The sequence below is a fragment of the Salvelinus alpinus genome, chromosome 6 (genome assembly GCF_045679555.1).
Source record: "Salvelinus alpinus chromosome 6, SLU_Salpinus.1, whole genome shotgun sequence".
Classification (NCBI taxonomy): domain Eukaryota; kingdom Metazoa; phylum Chordata; class Actinopteri; order Salmoniformes; family Salmonidae; genus Salvelinus; species Salvelinus alpinus.
Window position 1 is genome coordinate 42,610,202 of NC_092091.1, and position 17,750 is coordinate 42,627,951.

The window sequence follows — 17,750 nt, forward strand, 5'->3', positions numbered from 1 at the left end:
GCATTGTGCTTTGTCAGGGGACCGGGGAGCACTTCAGTCTGTTGATCATTAAAGATGTAGACACCCTATTCCCTATACAGTGCACTGCTTTTGACAAGGGCCATAGGCCTCTGGTCAAAATGGGCAGTGATCAAAAGTAGTGCACTATATAGGGAATAGGGTGCCATTTGGGACGCACACCCACATCAGCTACTTGGAGTTCTGGAACATGCTTCCTTCCTTGGCCCAGTCCCCTGGCAACTGAGGGGCTGCATGGTTGCTCAAAGCAGGACCCGGGCCTGGGAAACCCTTTATAACAGGAGCCCTGGACTGAAAGCACAGTAGGAAAGGGAATTTCCAAAAAGATAAATGATTCCCCACGTAACCGGACACAAAGTGCCGCTCCATTGAATGATGTAGTTTCCTCTGAAAGCCAGCCTCCCAACATCAGACATTTCTCCCTGATGCATTGCTTCAGGATGTCAACTCCTGCTTTCAGTCTCCAATACAAATGGTTACAACCTTCACTTAGAAAACTGGACCAGGACATCAAAAAAGCAATGTAATGTCCTGACATTGTAGCTGTTTTTTTTTTTTACCATTGGTGACATGGTATTTTATGGTTATGGTCACACAACTGTGTGATACAAGAAGCGATCACTTTGATAATGACAGTGCCCACTGTACTCATAACTAACTAACCCGTTTTGAATTTGGGATCCAGTTTTAAAAGCAGATCACACCGTACTGACAACTACCCTTCCAAATAATTCATCACAATGGACAGATAAGTGAATATGAACAGCAAACAGGGAGAGACAATCATAAACCTGCTAAAAACAAGGACAGCAATTTATTTTTAAATAAATAACTACATAACCCAGCCTACTACTCCCTTTATTAACTTCCTAAATGTAACGGCTCTCTTTCGGTGAGTGAGTAGACCAAGGCGCAGCGGGTGATGAATACATAATGACTTTATTGTAAGACGAAGACAGACACGAAATACACTTGACTAAATATACAAAATAACAAAACGAACTAGACAGACCTAAACTACGAACTTACATGAAACGAAGAACACATGAACAGGAACGACCGAATGAACGAGACGAGACAGTACCGTGTGGTGCAACAAACACAGACACAGCGACAGGTAACAAACACCCACAAACTCCCAACACAAAACAAGCCTCCTATATATGAGTCTCAATCAGAGACAACGACCACCATCTGCCTCTGATTGAGAACCCACACTAGGCTGACATAGAAACAGACAAACTAGACACACAACATAGAATTCCCACCCAGCTCACGTCCTGACCAACTAAACACATACAAAACAAGAGAAAACAGGTCAGGAACGTGACAGAACCCCCCCCTCAAGGTGCGAACTCCGGGCGCACCCCTAAAAACTCAAGGGGAGGGTCTGGGTGGGCATCTGTCCGCGGTGGCGTCTCCGGCGGTGGACGAGGACACCACTCCACCATTGTCCTTGTCCCCCTCCTTAGCGTCCTTTGAGTGGCGACCCTCGCCCCCGACCATGGTCCAGGAACCTTCACTAAGGCCCCTCCTACATAGAGGAGACAGCTCAGGACAGAGAGGTAGCTCAGGACAGAGAGGTAGCTCAGGACAGAGAGGTGGCTCCGGACAGAGGGATAGCTTAGGACAGAGGGACAACTCTGTACTAATGGCAGCTCCGGACTGGGTGGCAGCTCCGGACTGAGTGGCAGCTCCGGACTGAGTGGCAGCTCATGACTGTAGGGCAGCTCATGACTGTAGGGCAGCTCATGACTGTAGGGCAGCTCATGACTGTAGGGCAGCTCATGACTGTAGGGCAGCTCATGACTGTAGGGCAGCTCATGACTGTAGGGCAGCTCATGACTGTAGGGCAGCTCATGACTGTAGGGCAGCTCATGACTGTAGGGCAGCTCATGACTGAAGGGCAGCTCATGACTGTAGGGCAGCTCATGACTGGCTGGCGGCTCCTGACTGGCTGGCGGCTCTGGCGGCTCCTGACTGACGGACGGCTCTAGCGGCTCCTGACTGACGGACGGCTCTAGCGGCTCCTGACTGACGGACGGCTCTAGCGGCTCCTGACTGACGGACGGCTCTAATGGCTCGGGACAGACGGGCGGCTCTAATGGCTCGTGGCAGACGGATGGCTCAGAAGGCGCTGGGCAGACGGATGGCTCAGAAGGCGCTGGACAGACGGATGGCTCAGACGGCGCTGGGCAGACGGATGGCTCAGACGGCGCTGGGCAGACGGATGGCTCAGACGGCGCTGGGCAGACGGATGGCTCAGACGGCGCTGGGCAGACAGATGGCTCAGACGGCGCTGGGCAGACAGATGGCTCAGACGGCGCTGGGCAGACAGATGGCTCAGACGGCGCTGGGCAGACAGATGGCTCAGACGGAGCTGGGCAGACAGATGGCTCAGACGGAGCTGGGCAGACAGATGGCTCAGACGGAGCTGGGCAGACAGATGGCTCAGACGGAGCTGGGCAGACAGATGGCTCAGACGGAGCTGGGCAGACAGATGGCTCAGACGGCGCTGGGCAGACAGATGGCTCCGACGGCGCTGGGCAGACAGATGGCTCCGACGGCGCTGGGCAGACAGATGGCTCCGACGGCGCTGGGCAGACAGATGGCTCCGACGGAGCTGGGCAGACAGATGGCTCCGACGGAGCTGGGCAGACAGGCAGTGCAGAAGGCGTTGGGCAGACGGCCGACTCTGCCCTGCTGAGGTGCACAGTAGGCCTGGTGCGTGGTGCCGGAACTGGAGGTACCGGGATGACGGCACGCACTTCAAGGCTAGTGCGGGGAGCAGGGACAGGGCACACTGACCTCTCGAAGCGCACTATAGGCCTGGTGCGTGGTACCGGAACTGGAGGTACCGGGCTGAGGGCACGCACCTCAGGGCGAGTGCGGGGAGAAGGAACAGTGCGTACAGGGCTCTGGAGACGCACAGATGGCTTAGTGCGTGGTGCCGGAACTGGAGGCACTGGGCTGGAGACACGCACCATAGGGAGAGTGCGTGGAGGAGGAACAGGGCTCTGGAGACGCACAGGTGGCTTAGTGCGTGGTGCCGGAACTGGTGGTACTGGGCTGGGGCGAGGAGGTAGCGCCGGAAATACCGGACCGTGTAGGCGTACTGGCTCCCTTGAGCACCGAGCCTGCCCAACCTTACCTGGCTGAATGCTCCCCGTCGCCCGACCAGTGCGGGGAGGTGGAATAACCCGCACCGGGCTATGTAGGCGAACCGGGGACACCATGCGTAAGGCTGGTGCCATGTAAGCCGGCCCAAGGAGACGTACTGGTGGCCAGATATGTAGAGCCGGCCTCATGGCACTTGGCTCAATGCTCAATCTAGCCCTACCAGTGCGGGGAGGTGGAATAACCCGCACTGGGCTATGCACCCGTACAGGAGACACCGTGCGCTCTACTGCGTAACACGGCGTCTGCCCGTACTCCCGCTCTCCACGGTTAGCCTGGGAAGTGGGCGCAGGTCTCCTACCTGCCCTCGGCCCACTACCTCTTAGCCACCCCCCAAGAAATTTTAGGGTAGTACTTGCGGGCTTCCAGCCTTGCTTCCGTGCTGCCTCCTCATAACGTCGCCTCTCCGCTTTCGCTGCCTCCAGCTCCGCTTTGGGGCGGCGACACTCCACTGGCTCTGCCCAGGGTCCTTTACCGTCCAGGATCTCTTCCCATGTCCAATCCTCCTTTTCCCACTGCTGCTGTCGTGGCTGTCCGTTAACCCGCTGCTTGATCTGGGTTTGGTGGGTGATTCTGTAACGGCTCTCTTTCGGTGAGTGAGTAGACCAAGGCGCAGCGGGTGATGAATACATAATGACTTTATTGTAAGACGAAGACAGACACGAAATACACTTGACTAAATATACAAAATAACAAAACGAACTAGACAGACCTAAACTACGAACTTACATGAAACGAAGAACACATGAACAGGAACGACCGAGACGAGACAGTACCGTGTGGTGCAACAAACACAGCGACAGGTAACAAACACCCACAAACTCCCAACACAAAACAAGCCTCCTATATATGAGTCTCAATCAGAGACAACGACCACCATCTGCCTCTGATTGAGAACCCACACTAGGCTGACATAGAAACAGACAAACTAGACACACAACATAGAATTCCCACCCAGCTCACGTCCTGACCAACTAAACACATACAAAACAAGAGAAAACAGGTCAGGAACGTGACACTAAAGCTTTAAATTCCACATTGAACTCATTCATACTTTTATAGGAGGCGTTTAACCACTTGGATATGTCTTGGATGTTAACAAGACACTGTGGGTTAAAGAGAAGTTCAAGTTTAACAAAGACCTTGGGATATTTTACAAGACCTTTTCCTCATAAACTGATGTTTATTTCAGCTCTTCAGCTGTACACCACCTCAAACATTGCTCTGTGGCATCCATGTTGGGTGCCTTTACTATATGATTTTTAAGGCATGTCCATATCATATTGAAGACAACAATAGTAGGGAAGTCCGGCCAACTGTCCAAACATACAATCGTTCTCTTCAATAGGCCTTTACTGACCAAAAATAAGCTATTTTACTAGATGCATTGGATTTGCCATCATCTTTAAGGGTGGATAGTGGATTAATGATTATCCCTATACTGGTTAAAATGGAATGACCACTGGAATCTGCTGGGTAGGGTTAGGGTCCACTGGCAGACATAGGGAGATTTTCAACTGCATACTCAGAGTCCTCTCCTCGCTTCCTTTTCAAAACCCATTGGATGAGGAAGCCAGAGGGCCAGACCCTCTGACCTTCTCCACCAATGGGTTTTCAGGAGTATGCAATTGAGATTCTCCCATAGTATCGCATAGTATTTCTATATAGGCCTATGCTATATATCATTATTCAATCTATTAAGATTTTTAGTGTATTCGTGCATAAGAGAAATATGCCATATAGCTAAATCAAGTTTAGACTTCATCTGGTCAGTTGCTCATAATTAAGGCTACTAATGTCTATAACTCATATTAATAAGCTACACCTACACTGAAAAATCTAGTCCTGAATTTATCTAGCTTCGATAATATAATGTAATCAGTGCGTTCAAGACAAGGGGGAATTCCGAAAAAAAACGAGCCCCGACTGGGAAAATTTGTTTTGAACGGTCATCCAACTCGGCATTTCCAAGTTAGAAACTAAGACATCTTTCTAGAGCTCCGACTTTCCCAACAGAAAATCACTGACGTCATTATTTGACCTCGTTTGTCTAGTTGTCTTGAAAGCACCAACTGCCGTCGTGTGAAAAACCAGAACTGGCAATCGCATAAGCGACTGGACCATACAAGGGATTTCCCTAATATTCTTCCTCAGCAAAACCCATTTCCCTTTAAAACTGAGCTTAATAATTAATTAGATAATGATAGCAAATAGGCTAATTAGTAGAATATTTACGTTTTTTCAAGGATTGTCGTCTTGTTCAACCTGCCCCTCCATTGCAATGTGTCCGCCTCTAATAAACGCGCATTCAGCAACATGAATCCCCCCCGTCATAGCCAGCTTCTTTTTTTCTTTTTTTTAACTAAGCATGTCATTTTCCATTTTGATGTCTCACAGAATAGAAACTTTGAGAATTATGTTCGAGAGTTTTCCCAAATAGTTAAATTATGAATAATCTCAGATCATGTCTAAAAATCCCCTTGGTCATATTTGTCATTCAGTGCACTTGGAACGTTTGTAACCGTTAGGCTACGGCGGATTCATTATTCATATCAGTGCACGTTTTTTTGTTTCATAATAATTAACAAATGTATGGAAAGGTTTAAAGCTTCAACAGTAGCCTACGGGTTATAATCAACGTCATACAGTGTTTGAGCGCAGCGGGCCTTTTTCCCGTCGTTACGCATTTCCTCGCCTAAAGACAACCTAGGCCTGACAAAACACCTGCACTGAAAATAAAACCAAACATCAACGATGCTATGGGATATTCATATTCTAATATTCTGGTAAAAACGCAGATTGATTTCTACTGTTGACCAAACCACGATATTCAGAAAATCTTTCTGCAGACCTAGCCAACAGAATTCTTGGGCCAGAGAAGATAATCAATCATTAATATTCAGATCTCATCGGGAAGTAACACATGAAGACGATGCTCCTCCAGAGGAAGCATTTCAGTGGCATTTGATATAAAACGTATATGGTTTCAAACGAATGATGTAAAAAAAAAAAAAAGCCCTTTTTGTCATAGGCCTCCCTACCTTCCAGAGCGCTCGCTGTCATTATCTCTGGAACGCAGACGTCCTCAGCTCTAGAGATGCGCGCGGAAACCCCAGCTGAGCTCTGAGAAATGCCGACTTTCGATTTGTCATTCGCCACCTGTCAAAGGTCAAACGACCGATGCGTCCTTCTGTACCTCGAAGTGGTGTTCGGGTACAATGTAAACTCCTGGGGTTGGCTAACATTACAATTACAAGGACTACGACATCATCATATCATCACCTTATATATTGCATGTGAGCTTCAGTGAAACGAATGCTGCAACCGCCATTTGCTGATCTCACACTAATATGGAGTAGCCTATCTATGTGCGTTCAAGTGTTCCGGATGTCATATAGATCAATACATTGTAAACTGCATAGTTGTGTGCTTGTGAATGATACCTACATAGTGGATCACGACTTGCTGTTTATGAAAGCAAAACCTGGGAAGGAATTCTGGACTGGATAGATTAATAAATTTAATTAAATTCCTCACTCACATGTGTGAATTATGTAATAACCCAGTATCCAGAAAATATACATGGGTTTTTATCATTGCCTATATTAGATTTTACCAGACATATTTCCTATCTGTAGGCCTATCTAGAGAGATCCCTGTTATATCCACCTCCATACAACAGGAAATGACAAACCTCTGATGGTTGAGTCTAATATGTAAACAGAGCAGAGGTGATCAGGTTCCAAAATCGGTATTAATCCCTGGTTTAAATCCACTCCAGGTGTTCCACCCCAGTTTAATGCACATGGGATTAATGCTGCATTCATAACCAAGTGGAAAGTTGGTATTTATCCTTATGACTGGGATAAAACCACTTGAACGCCCCTCCAACTGGTAATTACTTGCGTGAAACTATCAACTATCCCACAGTCTGATCTCCGATGTCAGGTACTAAGGAAATTATCTCGATAACAGCATTTTCTGTGTTAAATGCAACAACAAAACATTATTTATAAAAAGCAATCTATTAATATGCATCTCGCCATCTTTATGTAATACATGTATCACTAGCCACTTTAAACTATGCCACTTTATGTTTACATACCCTACATTACTCATCTCATATGTATATACTGTACTCTATACCATCTACTGCATCTTGCCTATGCCGTTCTGTACCATCACTCATTCATATATCTTTATGTACATATTCTTTATCCCTTTACACTTGTGTGTATAAGGTAGTAGTTGTGGAATTGTTAGGTTAGATTACTTGTTGGTTATTACTGCATTGTCGGAACTAGAAGCACAAGCATTTCGCTACACTCGCATTAACATCTGCTAACCATGTGTATGTGACAAATAAAATTTGATTTGATTTGATATGGTTTTTGAACACTATAATTATTTTACAAGCATGATAGCTGCACTTTTAGTTTATGGTTGATGCAGCTTGTTGGCCATTAACCAATCAGCAATTCTCAATGAGTTCAAAGCATGTGAATGCATCCAACTGGTATTTAAGATTTCTTATTTTTTCACCAAAAAAATTCTCCCCAATTTCGTGGTATCCAATTGGTAGTTACAGTCTTGTGCCATCGCTGCAACTCCCGTACCAGCTCGGGAGAGGCAAAGGTCGAGAGCCGTGCATCCCCCTGAAACACAACCCAACCAAACCGCACTGCTTCTTGACACAATGCTCACTTAACCCGGAAGCCAGCCACACCAATGTGTCAGAGGAAACACCGTACACCTGGCGACCGTGTCAGCGTGCACTGCACCCGGCCCAACACAAGAGTCGCTAGTGCGCGATGAGACAAGGACTTCCCTGCCGGCCATACCCTCCCCTAACCAGGACGACACTGGACCAATTGTGCGCTCCTCCATGGGTCTCCCGGTCGCGGCCAGCTGCAGCAGAGTCTGGACTAAAACCCAGAATCTCTAGTGGCACAGCTAGCACTGCGATGCAGTGCCTTAGACCACTGCGCCACTCGGGAGGCCGTATTTACGATTTCACAACCAGGGAAGCAGTTAGCCTAGCAGTTAAGAGCACTGGGCCAGTAACCGAAAGAGCGCTGGGCCAGTAACCAACCCTAATTGGTCCTTTAAGTTGCTCTGGATAAGAGTGTCTGCTAAATGACTAAAATGTAAAACATGTATGGTGATTACCACCTTCCCACTTGGTTATGAATGCAGCATTACAGAGCCAACTCTGGTGGGGGATAGAAAAAGAGAGTCTTCAGAAATACCTCCCTTAGTTCTTCTCAGGTTTCACTACAGTAACACACACACACACACACGCACACACGCACACACACACACACATATATGTGCAGGCATACATACAAACATGTGCATGTGTACACACAAACACGTGTACAAATGCAGACACAAGCACCTCTCCCTGCTGCCTTCTCTGATGTCAGATCAAAGGGTGTATTGAGCAGAACGGGGAAGAGAGGGTGCTATAAATGTTATGAGTTGTGTCACAATGTACTGCATTGCCATGCATGGTGGACACCAGTGCAGGGAAGTATTCAGATCCCTTGACTTTTTCCAAATTTTGTTACATTACAGCCTTATTCAAAAATTTATTAAATACATGTTTTTCCGCATCAATACTCCATAAAGACAAATCGAAAACAGGTTTTAAAAAATTATTTGCATAATTATTCAGACCCTTTGCTATGAGACTCAAAATTGAGCTCAGGTGCATCCTGTTTCCGTTGATCATCCTTGAGATGTTGCTACAACTTGATTGGAGTCCACCTGTGGTAAATTCAATTGATTCAACATGCTTTGGAAAAGCACACACCTGTCTATCTAACGTCCCACAGCTGACAGTGCGTGTCAGAGCAAAAACCAAGCTATGGGGTCGATGGAATTGTCCGTAGAGCTCTGAGACAGGATTATGTCAAGGCACAGATCTGGGGAGGTATATCAAAAACATTCTGCAGCATTGAATGTCCCCAAGAACACAGTGGCCTCCATCATTCTTAAATGAAAGAAGTTTGGATCCACCAAGACTCTTCCTAGAGCTGTCCGCCCTGCCAAACTGAGCAATCGGGGGAGAAGGGCCTTGGTCAGGGAGGTGACAAAGAACCCGATGGTCACTCTGACAGAGTTCCAAAGTTCCTCTGTGGAGATGGGAGAACTTTCTCCACAGAAGGACAACCATCTCTGCAGCACTCCACCAATCAGACCTTTATGGTAGAGTGGCAAGACAGAAGCCACTCCTCAGTAAAAGGCACATGACAGCCCACTTGGAGTTTGCCAAGGCACCTAAAGACTCCCAGACCATGAGAAACAAAATTCTCTGGTTTGATGAAAGCAAGATTGAACTTTTTGGCCTAATGCCAAGTGTCACGTCTGGAGGAAACCTGGCACCATCACTACGGTGAAGCATGGTGGTGGCAGCATCATGCTGTGGAGATGGTTTTCAGTGGCAGGGACTGGTAGATTAGTCAGGATCGCGGGAAAGATAAACGGAGCAGAGAAATCCTTGATGAAAATCTGCTCCAGAGCGCTCAGGACCTCAGACTGGGTGAAGGTTCACCTTCCAACAGGACAATGACCCTAAGCACACAGCCAAGACAATGCAGGAGTGGATTCGGGACAAGTCTCTGAATGTCCTTGAGTGGCCCAGCCAGAGCCCGGACTTGAAACCGACCAAACATCTCTGGAGAGACCTGAAAAGAGCTGTGCAGCGACACTCCCCGTCCAACCTGACAGAGTTTGAGAGGATCTGCAGAGAAGAATGTGAGAAACTCCCCAAATACAGGTGTGCCAAGCTTGTAGCGTCATACCCAAGAAGACTCGAGGCTGTAATCACTGCTAAAGGTGCTTCAACAAAGTACTGAGTAAAGGGTCTGAATATTTATGTAAATATGATATTTCAGTTGTTTTCTTAAAATACATTTGCAAACATTTATAAAAACCTGTTTTTGCTTTGTCATTATCGGGTATTGTGTGTAGATTGATGAGAGGTGGGGAAAACAATTTAATCAATTTTAAAATAAGGCTGTAATATAACAAAATGTGTAAAGTTAAGGGGTCTGTATACTTTCTGAATGCACTGTAGATACAGATGCTGCATCACTGCAGTATGCCTATAGATTTCTATGATAGCCTACCAAATATGTCTGCAGTGGCATTCCCTCACAATACTCAGAGTAGAAACCTATCAGTCTCCTATAAAGAACACATGTTATGAACAAAAAGAATATTCAGGGAATGCAGCTGAAACTTACAGGACTTTCGCTTTGAAAGGTAAACATTTAGTTTATATTCATAGTAGGCATGTTGCCTGGAGCTACTGTTTGACCTTGAGAGTAAAACAACTGAAAGGAAATTCTGAGAAAAGAATTGTATTTTTCTTGGAATATGGCAGATTTTGGACAGCCAAATTACTTTTGGACAGAAAACATTCAGTGTTGCACATAACACACAGCGTACGAAAAGCTTTCCTAACAACTCGTTCACCACAATGGGCTTGCCATATTTATACTGGGCCAATTACAGTTTACACCAGTGACTATTTGCATATTGTGTTATTGAAATCTAAAAGGGAGACAGACACAAGACACATCCTCCCACAAACACTGTCCAACCACTAACCACACTCATCCCTTTTCCGATACAGCAATTCAGATGCATTACACTTTCAATTGGTTAAAACACTCATAAACTTTTCAACAAGTCATTAGAAAGGTTAAGGCCTCTGGCTCTTTGAATATAATTATGGCTCCTTTGAATATAATTCTACCATTATATCTTTGGCCACATTCAAATCTTTGGTCCTTTTTAATACAAATATATACCCATTCATTATAATTGTTTTATATTTGGTCTAGTCTTGCGGACTAAACTTCAATAGACTAGGGAGAAGGTTATATTTGGTCTAACTAAAATCAACAAAACGGTTTCAAATTAAACAAAAGAAAAACACATTTATGTAATCCAAAATTGTTTGATAAAGATGAAACTCTTCATCTGATGGAACTCTAAAAATTAAGCCAAAATATAGAGTGTGCTGTTTACAAGACAATGTCCACAATAGTCATTTCAGTCGAAATGAAAGATAAATCAGATATACAGAAATCAACAGTTCTCTACCCTTAGGTGCTATAGGAGTATCAAGCTCGTTTTACAGTCTTTGGAAGGCATATTTAGAGTTGCGCAACTCAGGCCCTCATGTTCTGCAGTCCTGCTGATTTCCGTTTCATCCCTGGGACTTTAAACTTACTATCTGGGAAATGGAAATCAGTCTCTGGTTAAAAGGTAAGGACGAAAACCTTCATACACTGCAGCCCTTGAGGACCGAAGCTATGCACCACTGATTTATGTAGTGCATAAGATTGTATTTTCAAACATGTTTTGGGACTGATATAACTGCCAAGCTAATGGCTCCTAACATCTAGCAATAGTCTTGTCTTACAGCCATGTTCTCAACCAGCGTCTTCACTAACTAACATTAGTATCCCCTGGTGCATGGCATTTGCGTCTGATGCGTCCCGTCTGCTCTCCTCAGGGCATTGGGATACATTGTGTGTCTGCCTGTGATGTGCCGGGGATCTTGTTGCTGAGGAGAGAGTTGATGTAAGGCCAGATCCGGTCTGTCTCTGTGCCTGAGAACGTGTGCAGGATGCCCTTTGACCTGGGGAGGACACACTTTACATGTAAAGTTGCATAAATACCATGTAGCATAATTACATTATATTGTAAGAACATTAGAATAATATTGTGACTACATTGGCACTCAGTATTTCTGAGTACTGTATACAGGATAGTCAGGGCAAGCAATTTACACAATGCTTTTAAAAATGTGAAGTGAAGTGTGGACGTACTTATACAGATCTATGATGGGCTTGGCCACGTCCTTGTAGTGTCTCAGTCTGGCCACTAGAGCCTCTGGTTTGTCATCATCATGCTGGATCAAAGGCTCCCCACTGATGTCATCCCTGCCCTGGGGGGGGACAACAGAACCATGACAACTGAATTATTATTATATCAATGACATAAACCCATGAAAACTGTACACAGCTCATAGAGAGTTGTCTTGAACCCCACACATTCGACACACTATTCCAAGATATAACTGATAATTCACAAATACAAGAGTTAGGAATATAATAATCTGTTACCGTATTTTCAGAGCCTTCTGAATACCCATTCATTATAATTGTTTTATATTTGGTCTTGCGGAATAAACTTCAATAGACTAGGGAGAAGGTTATATTTGGTCTAACTAAAATCAACAAAACGGTTTCATAGCAACCATTGCTTAGTGCAGGCTTTCCCAAACTCAGTCCTAAGTTTATGATTTTACTCAGCTGTGTAGTGCAACCAGGGGGGCCCGCCCAACCAGGGGGGCCCGCCCAACCAGGTGGGCCAGCCCAAGGACCGAGTTTGGGAAACTCTGGCTCAATGCTTGGTTCTGTGGGAACAGACAGACTAACCGGAAAGACTAAACATGTGTAATGGCGATAATAATGGTGACAAAAAAGGGAGAAAAACAATGTTTTCTGACTTGTACGTGTGGAGGGTTGAAGCCCATGTTGTAGACCCTGCCGCTGGCTGGGTGGATCCAGCGTTCACTCAGCCTCTCCTTCAGGGTCTCATAGGGAATGTTGAGGCTGATGACCAGGTCCAGGTCACAGGTACTGTTCAGGGCCTTGGCCTGGGCCAGGGTACGGGGAAACCCTGGGGAGAGTTGGGAGATGAAGCACGGAGACTGAGGGGTGTGTGTGTGTGTGTGTGTGTGTGTGTGTGTGTGTGTGTGTGTGTGTGTGTGTGTGTGTGTGTGTGTGTGTGTGTGTGTGTGTGTGTGTGTGTGTGTGTGTGTGCGTGCGTGCGTGCATGTGAATCTCACATTGCTCCTGCACAACAACTTCATGGAAAATATTTATGTACAGTATTTTGTGTGACATCATGAAGGTCATATCGTTATGTAAACAATACAAACACAACATTAATATCTGTTTCCCTTTAACCTACACTGATATGGACTGGTAGACATACTGTAAATACAGTATTTACTGTTGGTTCTTCTGGCCTGGCAGTGAGACTAGTTAATAGCTGCTTTCAGAGGGTGTAAACCTGCACTACTGTTTACAAACCTTGGCCTGCTGCCTGACTGGCCTGTTTCAGCTTGTTTCTGGGTCAGACACAAACCTGTACAGTCAATGTTTCATGATACCTTACTGTGCTCATGTGTTTTTGGTTGTTTGCCAATTCATTCGCCCTCTCTATGTTCTTGCTTTCTCTACGCAGTTGCAAAAAAGTGCGGGTGCATTTCAAGGTGTTAGTATGTGTGTGTGTGTGTGTGTGTGTGTGGTCTTACCATCCATCAGCCAGCTGTGGCGGGTCATCTCCTCCAGCCTGGGAAGGAGGAGCCGGGTCATCACATGGTCCGGCACCAGCAGACCCCTCTCTATGTAGGTCTTAGCCAGAACACCAGCGTCTGTGGAGGGAGGGAGGGAAATAATGAGGAGGAGGAAGAGAAGGAGGAGTCATCAATTCCCGATTTTTTTTTTTAACCAGGTAGACTAGTTGAGAACAGGTTCTCATTTGCAACTGCGACCTGGCCAAGATAAAGCATAGCAATTCGACACATACAACAACACAGAGTTATACATGAAATGTCTAGTAAAAGAGGTGGACTTTTGGCTAGAGGTAGGGGGGCAGAGCAAACCCAGACAGGAATGCCCTCTGTAGCTTTAACACCTCAACGATTACCCATTCACCCTGTTTTCTTCCCCCCCCTTTTTTTATTGCTTTCTTTACAGCAGTGAGTCACGTAGCACATCTCAGAAAGATCTCCAGACACCTCTAAACTAAAATCATCAATAAATGATTAATGTCATTGAATAACCTACTGACCAAACTGGATCATGACAATGTCGTTACGGGGGCTAGAATAAAAAAACATAAAGCCACAGCATAAGATTCATTGTGTCCATTCAGATTTTCCTAAGGCAGTCGGGTTTACAAAGTTTATGGCTTAGACTACTGGAGGTGAAGGCTAGTTAGGCTACTATAGGCTAACATGAACAAATATGTAACCTAAAACATAGCAGAGGTAAAATAAACGCTTGAGCGGGTCCCCCGATCCCAGTTTCCAGGGGAAAAGTAAGCTAGGTTGAAATAATACTAACAATAATAATAATAATTAGTATTATTAATATTTTAAGATAGGTTGAGGACACTGTATCCCGGAAAATCTGACCGTTTCTACCAACCCCGCTGAGGATGACAAATATGTGGCAAAAAAACAATAGCAAATAATATTGAATGAAATTATGAAATCAAAAAACAGATAAATAAATGGTTAACAATAAATAGATAAATGTCTAATTATTTATCAAGAATAGGCCTACCTGTATTCGCAGCTATATTCTCCCGAACAAAGTCGCCACTGGACAGATGTGTCAGGCCAAATCTTTGAGCAATTCTCTCGGATATGGTCCCCTTTCCCGAGCCTGGTGGACCCATGATCACCGCTCGGAACAGTTTGGCCATCCTCCACTATAGCCTGCAACACCACGGACTGTATCTGTGTCTGGAGGAGACAAAATAAATAAGTCCAGGGTTGCTATAGCCTATACCTGCTTCCTTCAATGAAACATTGATAGGCCTAAGCATCTTCAATGTTGCCCATGGTGTGCACTGTGCACCTTATTATCAAAGTCCGTCAACAGATACTTTCTGCTCGTTTTGAGTTAACAGGGACAGTATATCAACAGTTTATTACACTGAATCTAACTTAATTGCCCATTTTCCCGAATTGGTTACGACTTAAAAAGGCTACAGAAAAACGGAATTGTTAAAGAGCCTCATTCATCCAATCAGCTAGAGAAATCGAACTTTCCAGATGTCTGATTGTACAGATGGAGGATTTAAACTTTGGCGAAAAAAACTAACATAACGGGGCAACAGTCAAGCGATGTAGGCCTACCTCACGGATGCCCACAATCACTCCTCACCTTCGATTTATGCCCGTGTCCTGCAAAACGTATGCGTAATATAGCACGTAGTTCACTCAAACCAAGTCAGAAAATGTTTTGTTTTCTGTTCCCAAGGGACAGTAGCTTGTCTGAGTCTTTAAGAACGGGTTTTTCTCTGCGAATGAATGGAGGAGCTGCCTCTACGCCCTATTTCTCAGCACCTCCCCGACACATCAAGAAAAAATGCGGATGACTTGTGCGCAGGAACTGGGTAACACTTGGGAATCTGGTACCTGTAGTTTTCTATTGTGAGTTAGACGAATCATTTACAATTGCAACCATATAATATGTAAGTGGCTGAAACATGAAAGGTAAAGGAGATACGTAGTCAGTTGCGTAACTGAATGCATTTGTAACAGTATAACTTTAGACCGTCCCCTCGCCCCGACACGGGCGCGAACCAGGGACCCTCTGCACACATCAACAACAGACGTACTAAAGTTATACTGTTACATTGATGCTGTTGACCCGGATCACTGGTTGCTGCGGAAAAGGAGGAGGTTGAAAGGGGGGTGAGTGTAACGGATGTGAAATGGCTAGCTAGTTAGCGGGTACGTGCTAATAGCGTTTCAATCAGTTACGTCACTTGCTCTGAAACCTAGAAGTAGTGTTGCCCCTTGCTCTGCAAGGGCTGCGGATTTTGTGGAGCGATGGGTAACGATGCTTCGTGGGTGACTGTTGTTGATGTGTGCAGAGGGTCCCTGGTTCGCGCCCGAGGTCGGGGCGAGGGGACGGTCTAAAGTTATACTGTTACATTGTACCCGCTAACTAGCTAGCCATTTCACATCCGTTACACTCACCCCCCTTTCAACCTCCTCCTTTTCCGCAGCAACCAGTGATCCGGGTCACGGCACCAATGTAACAGTATAACTTTAGACCGTCCTCTCGCCCCGACCTCAGGCGCAAACCAGGGACCCTCTGCACACATCAACAACAGTCACCCACGAAGCATCGTTACCCATCGCTCCACAAAAGCCGCGGCCCTTGCAGAGCAAGGGGCAACACTACTTCTAGGTTTCAGAGCAAGTGACGTAACTGATTGAAACGCTATTAGCGCGTACCCGCTAACTAGCTAGCCATTTCACATCCGTTACACATTCAACCGAAATGTGTCTTCCACATTTAACCCAACCTCTCTGAAGTCTAGAATATACTTATTCTAGAATAGAATAGAACCTTGGTCGTCTGCTATGACTCCAGATAATTTTAGCCCACAGAGCTGAATCCCATAGGCATCAGTTTATACTGCTATCACAAGTCTATAGATCTAATGTTAGAATGGAAGGTCATCAACCATGCATAGTTTGTGTGACCCACCTCTACACAATTCCACACTATTAGGCTAGTAATGGCTCATTGTATTTCCATAGTTGACTCACTTCACAGTATGAAAGTTCTCATCGTCATTTTCTATCCTCAATCTGCAACTTCCTGCATTGATTGAGTTTGTATTACTATGTAATTAAAGCTATTCAGATCTATTTTGGGGTTCTATTTATTGGCAGTGGTGTAAAAAGTACCAAATTGTCATACTTGAGTAAAAGTAAAGATACCTTAATAGAAAATGACTCAAGTAGAAGTGAAAGTCACCCAGTAAAATACTGAGTACAAGTCTAAAAGTACTTGGTTTTAAATATACTTAAGTATCAAAAGTAAATGTAATTGCTAAAATATTCTTAAGTATCAAAAGTAAAAGTAAACATTCCTTATATTAAGCAAACCAGATGGCACAATTTGCATGTTTTTTTTATTTATGGATAGCCAGGGGCACACTCCAAAACTCAGATATAATTTACAAAGAAAGCATTCCTGTTTAGTGAGTCTGCCAGAAAATAGGAAGTAGGGATGACCAGGGATGTTCTCTTGATAAGTGTGTGAATTGGCCAATTTTCCTGTCCTGCTAAGTATTCAAAATGTAAGGAGAGCTTTTGTGTGTCAGGGAAAATGTATGGAGTAAAAAGTACATTATTTTCTTTAGGAATGTAGTTAAGTAAAAGTTGTCAAAAATATAAATAGCAAAGTAAAGTACAAATACCCCGCAAAACTACTTAAAGCAGTACGTTAAAGTATTTTTACTTAAGTATTTACACCACTGTTGATTGGCACGTTTCCAGATGGGGTAGGAAGTTGATAATGACGTAATGAATGGTAATAGGATAAATCCGAATTCATGAACCCACTCATGTGTAAGAGACCTACTGACAAAACACTGCAAACTACAAAATAAACGCACTTGTTGACAGCAGCAGTCAATGCAGAGCGTAAACGGTAATTCCCGATTTTCTGGGTTCCCTCTGAAACATTGGCCATCACCCATCATTATCATTACGCATTGAGACAGTGCCATTCCGCAACATTTGCGGACCAAGGAATCAAGGAATTTACTTGTTGCGAACCATACCGCGGCGTCAGTGTCCAAAAGCTGTCAAATGCTGCGCATGCACAACCTTTTGGTGTCTTCAGTCAATGGAACCTGCCTAATCCATCACACGAAAAAAACTAAATTGGAAGACTATCAATTTACTCAGCTAGTTGTGCGGCGAGATCCGG

At 44.9% G+C, this 17,750-nt stretch overlaps 2 protein-coding genes across 7 annotated transcripts in view; both read right to left on the reverse strand.

The window, feature by feature from the left end:
* The window catches only part of LOC139578721 (auxilin-like), a 71,250-nt gene extending 64,742 nt beyond the window's left edge, over positions 1 to 6,508 (reverse strand). For 2 of the 4 annotated variants that reach the window (XM_071406696.1, XM_071406694.1), the window contains exon 1: positions 6,237 to 6,507. In XM_071406696.1, the coding sequence (XP_071262797.1) occupies positions 6,237 to 6,258 (22 nt within the window). In that variant the 5' untranslated portion in view covers positions 6,259 to 6,507. Of the gene's footprint in view, positions 1 to 5,430; positions 5,449 to 6,236 lie in introns of those variants that run through there. The other 2 variants (XM_071406693.1, XM_071406695.1) reach the window with 2 other exon arrangements.
* Positions 6,509 to 10,546: 4,038 nt separating this feature from the next.
* Positions 10,547 to 17,739, reverse strand: LOC139577554 (adenylate kinase 4, mitochondrial-like). Of its 3 annotated transcripts, none has more exons than XM_071404613.1 (6): positions 17,602 to 17,739; positions 14,574 to 14,755; positions 13,538 to 13,657; positions 12,725 to 12,897; positions 12,042 to 12,160; positions 10,547 to 11,851 (listed from the first exon to the last, which is right to left on the reverse strand). In XM_071404613.1, exons 2-6 carry the CDS (start codon positions 14,713 to 14,715, stop codon positions 11,722 to 11,724), a joined length of 684 nt encoding a protein of 227 aa, XP_071260714.1. In that variant the 5' UTR covers positions 14,716 to 14,755; positions 17,602 to 17,739; the 3' UTR covers positions 10,547 to 11,721. The 3 variants fall into 3 exon arrangements, with proteins under 3 accessions (XP_071260714.1, XP_071260715.1, XP_071260713.1); XM_071404614.1 differs by lacking the exon at positions 17,602 to 17,739 and adding an exon at positions 15,152 to 15,375; XM_071404612.1 differs by lacking the exon at positions 17,602 to 17,739 and adding an exon at positions 15,180 to 15,374.
* Positions 17,740 to 17,750: the final 11 nt, after the last annotated feature.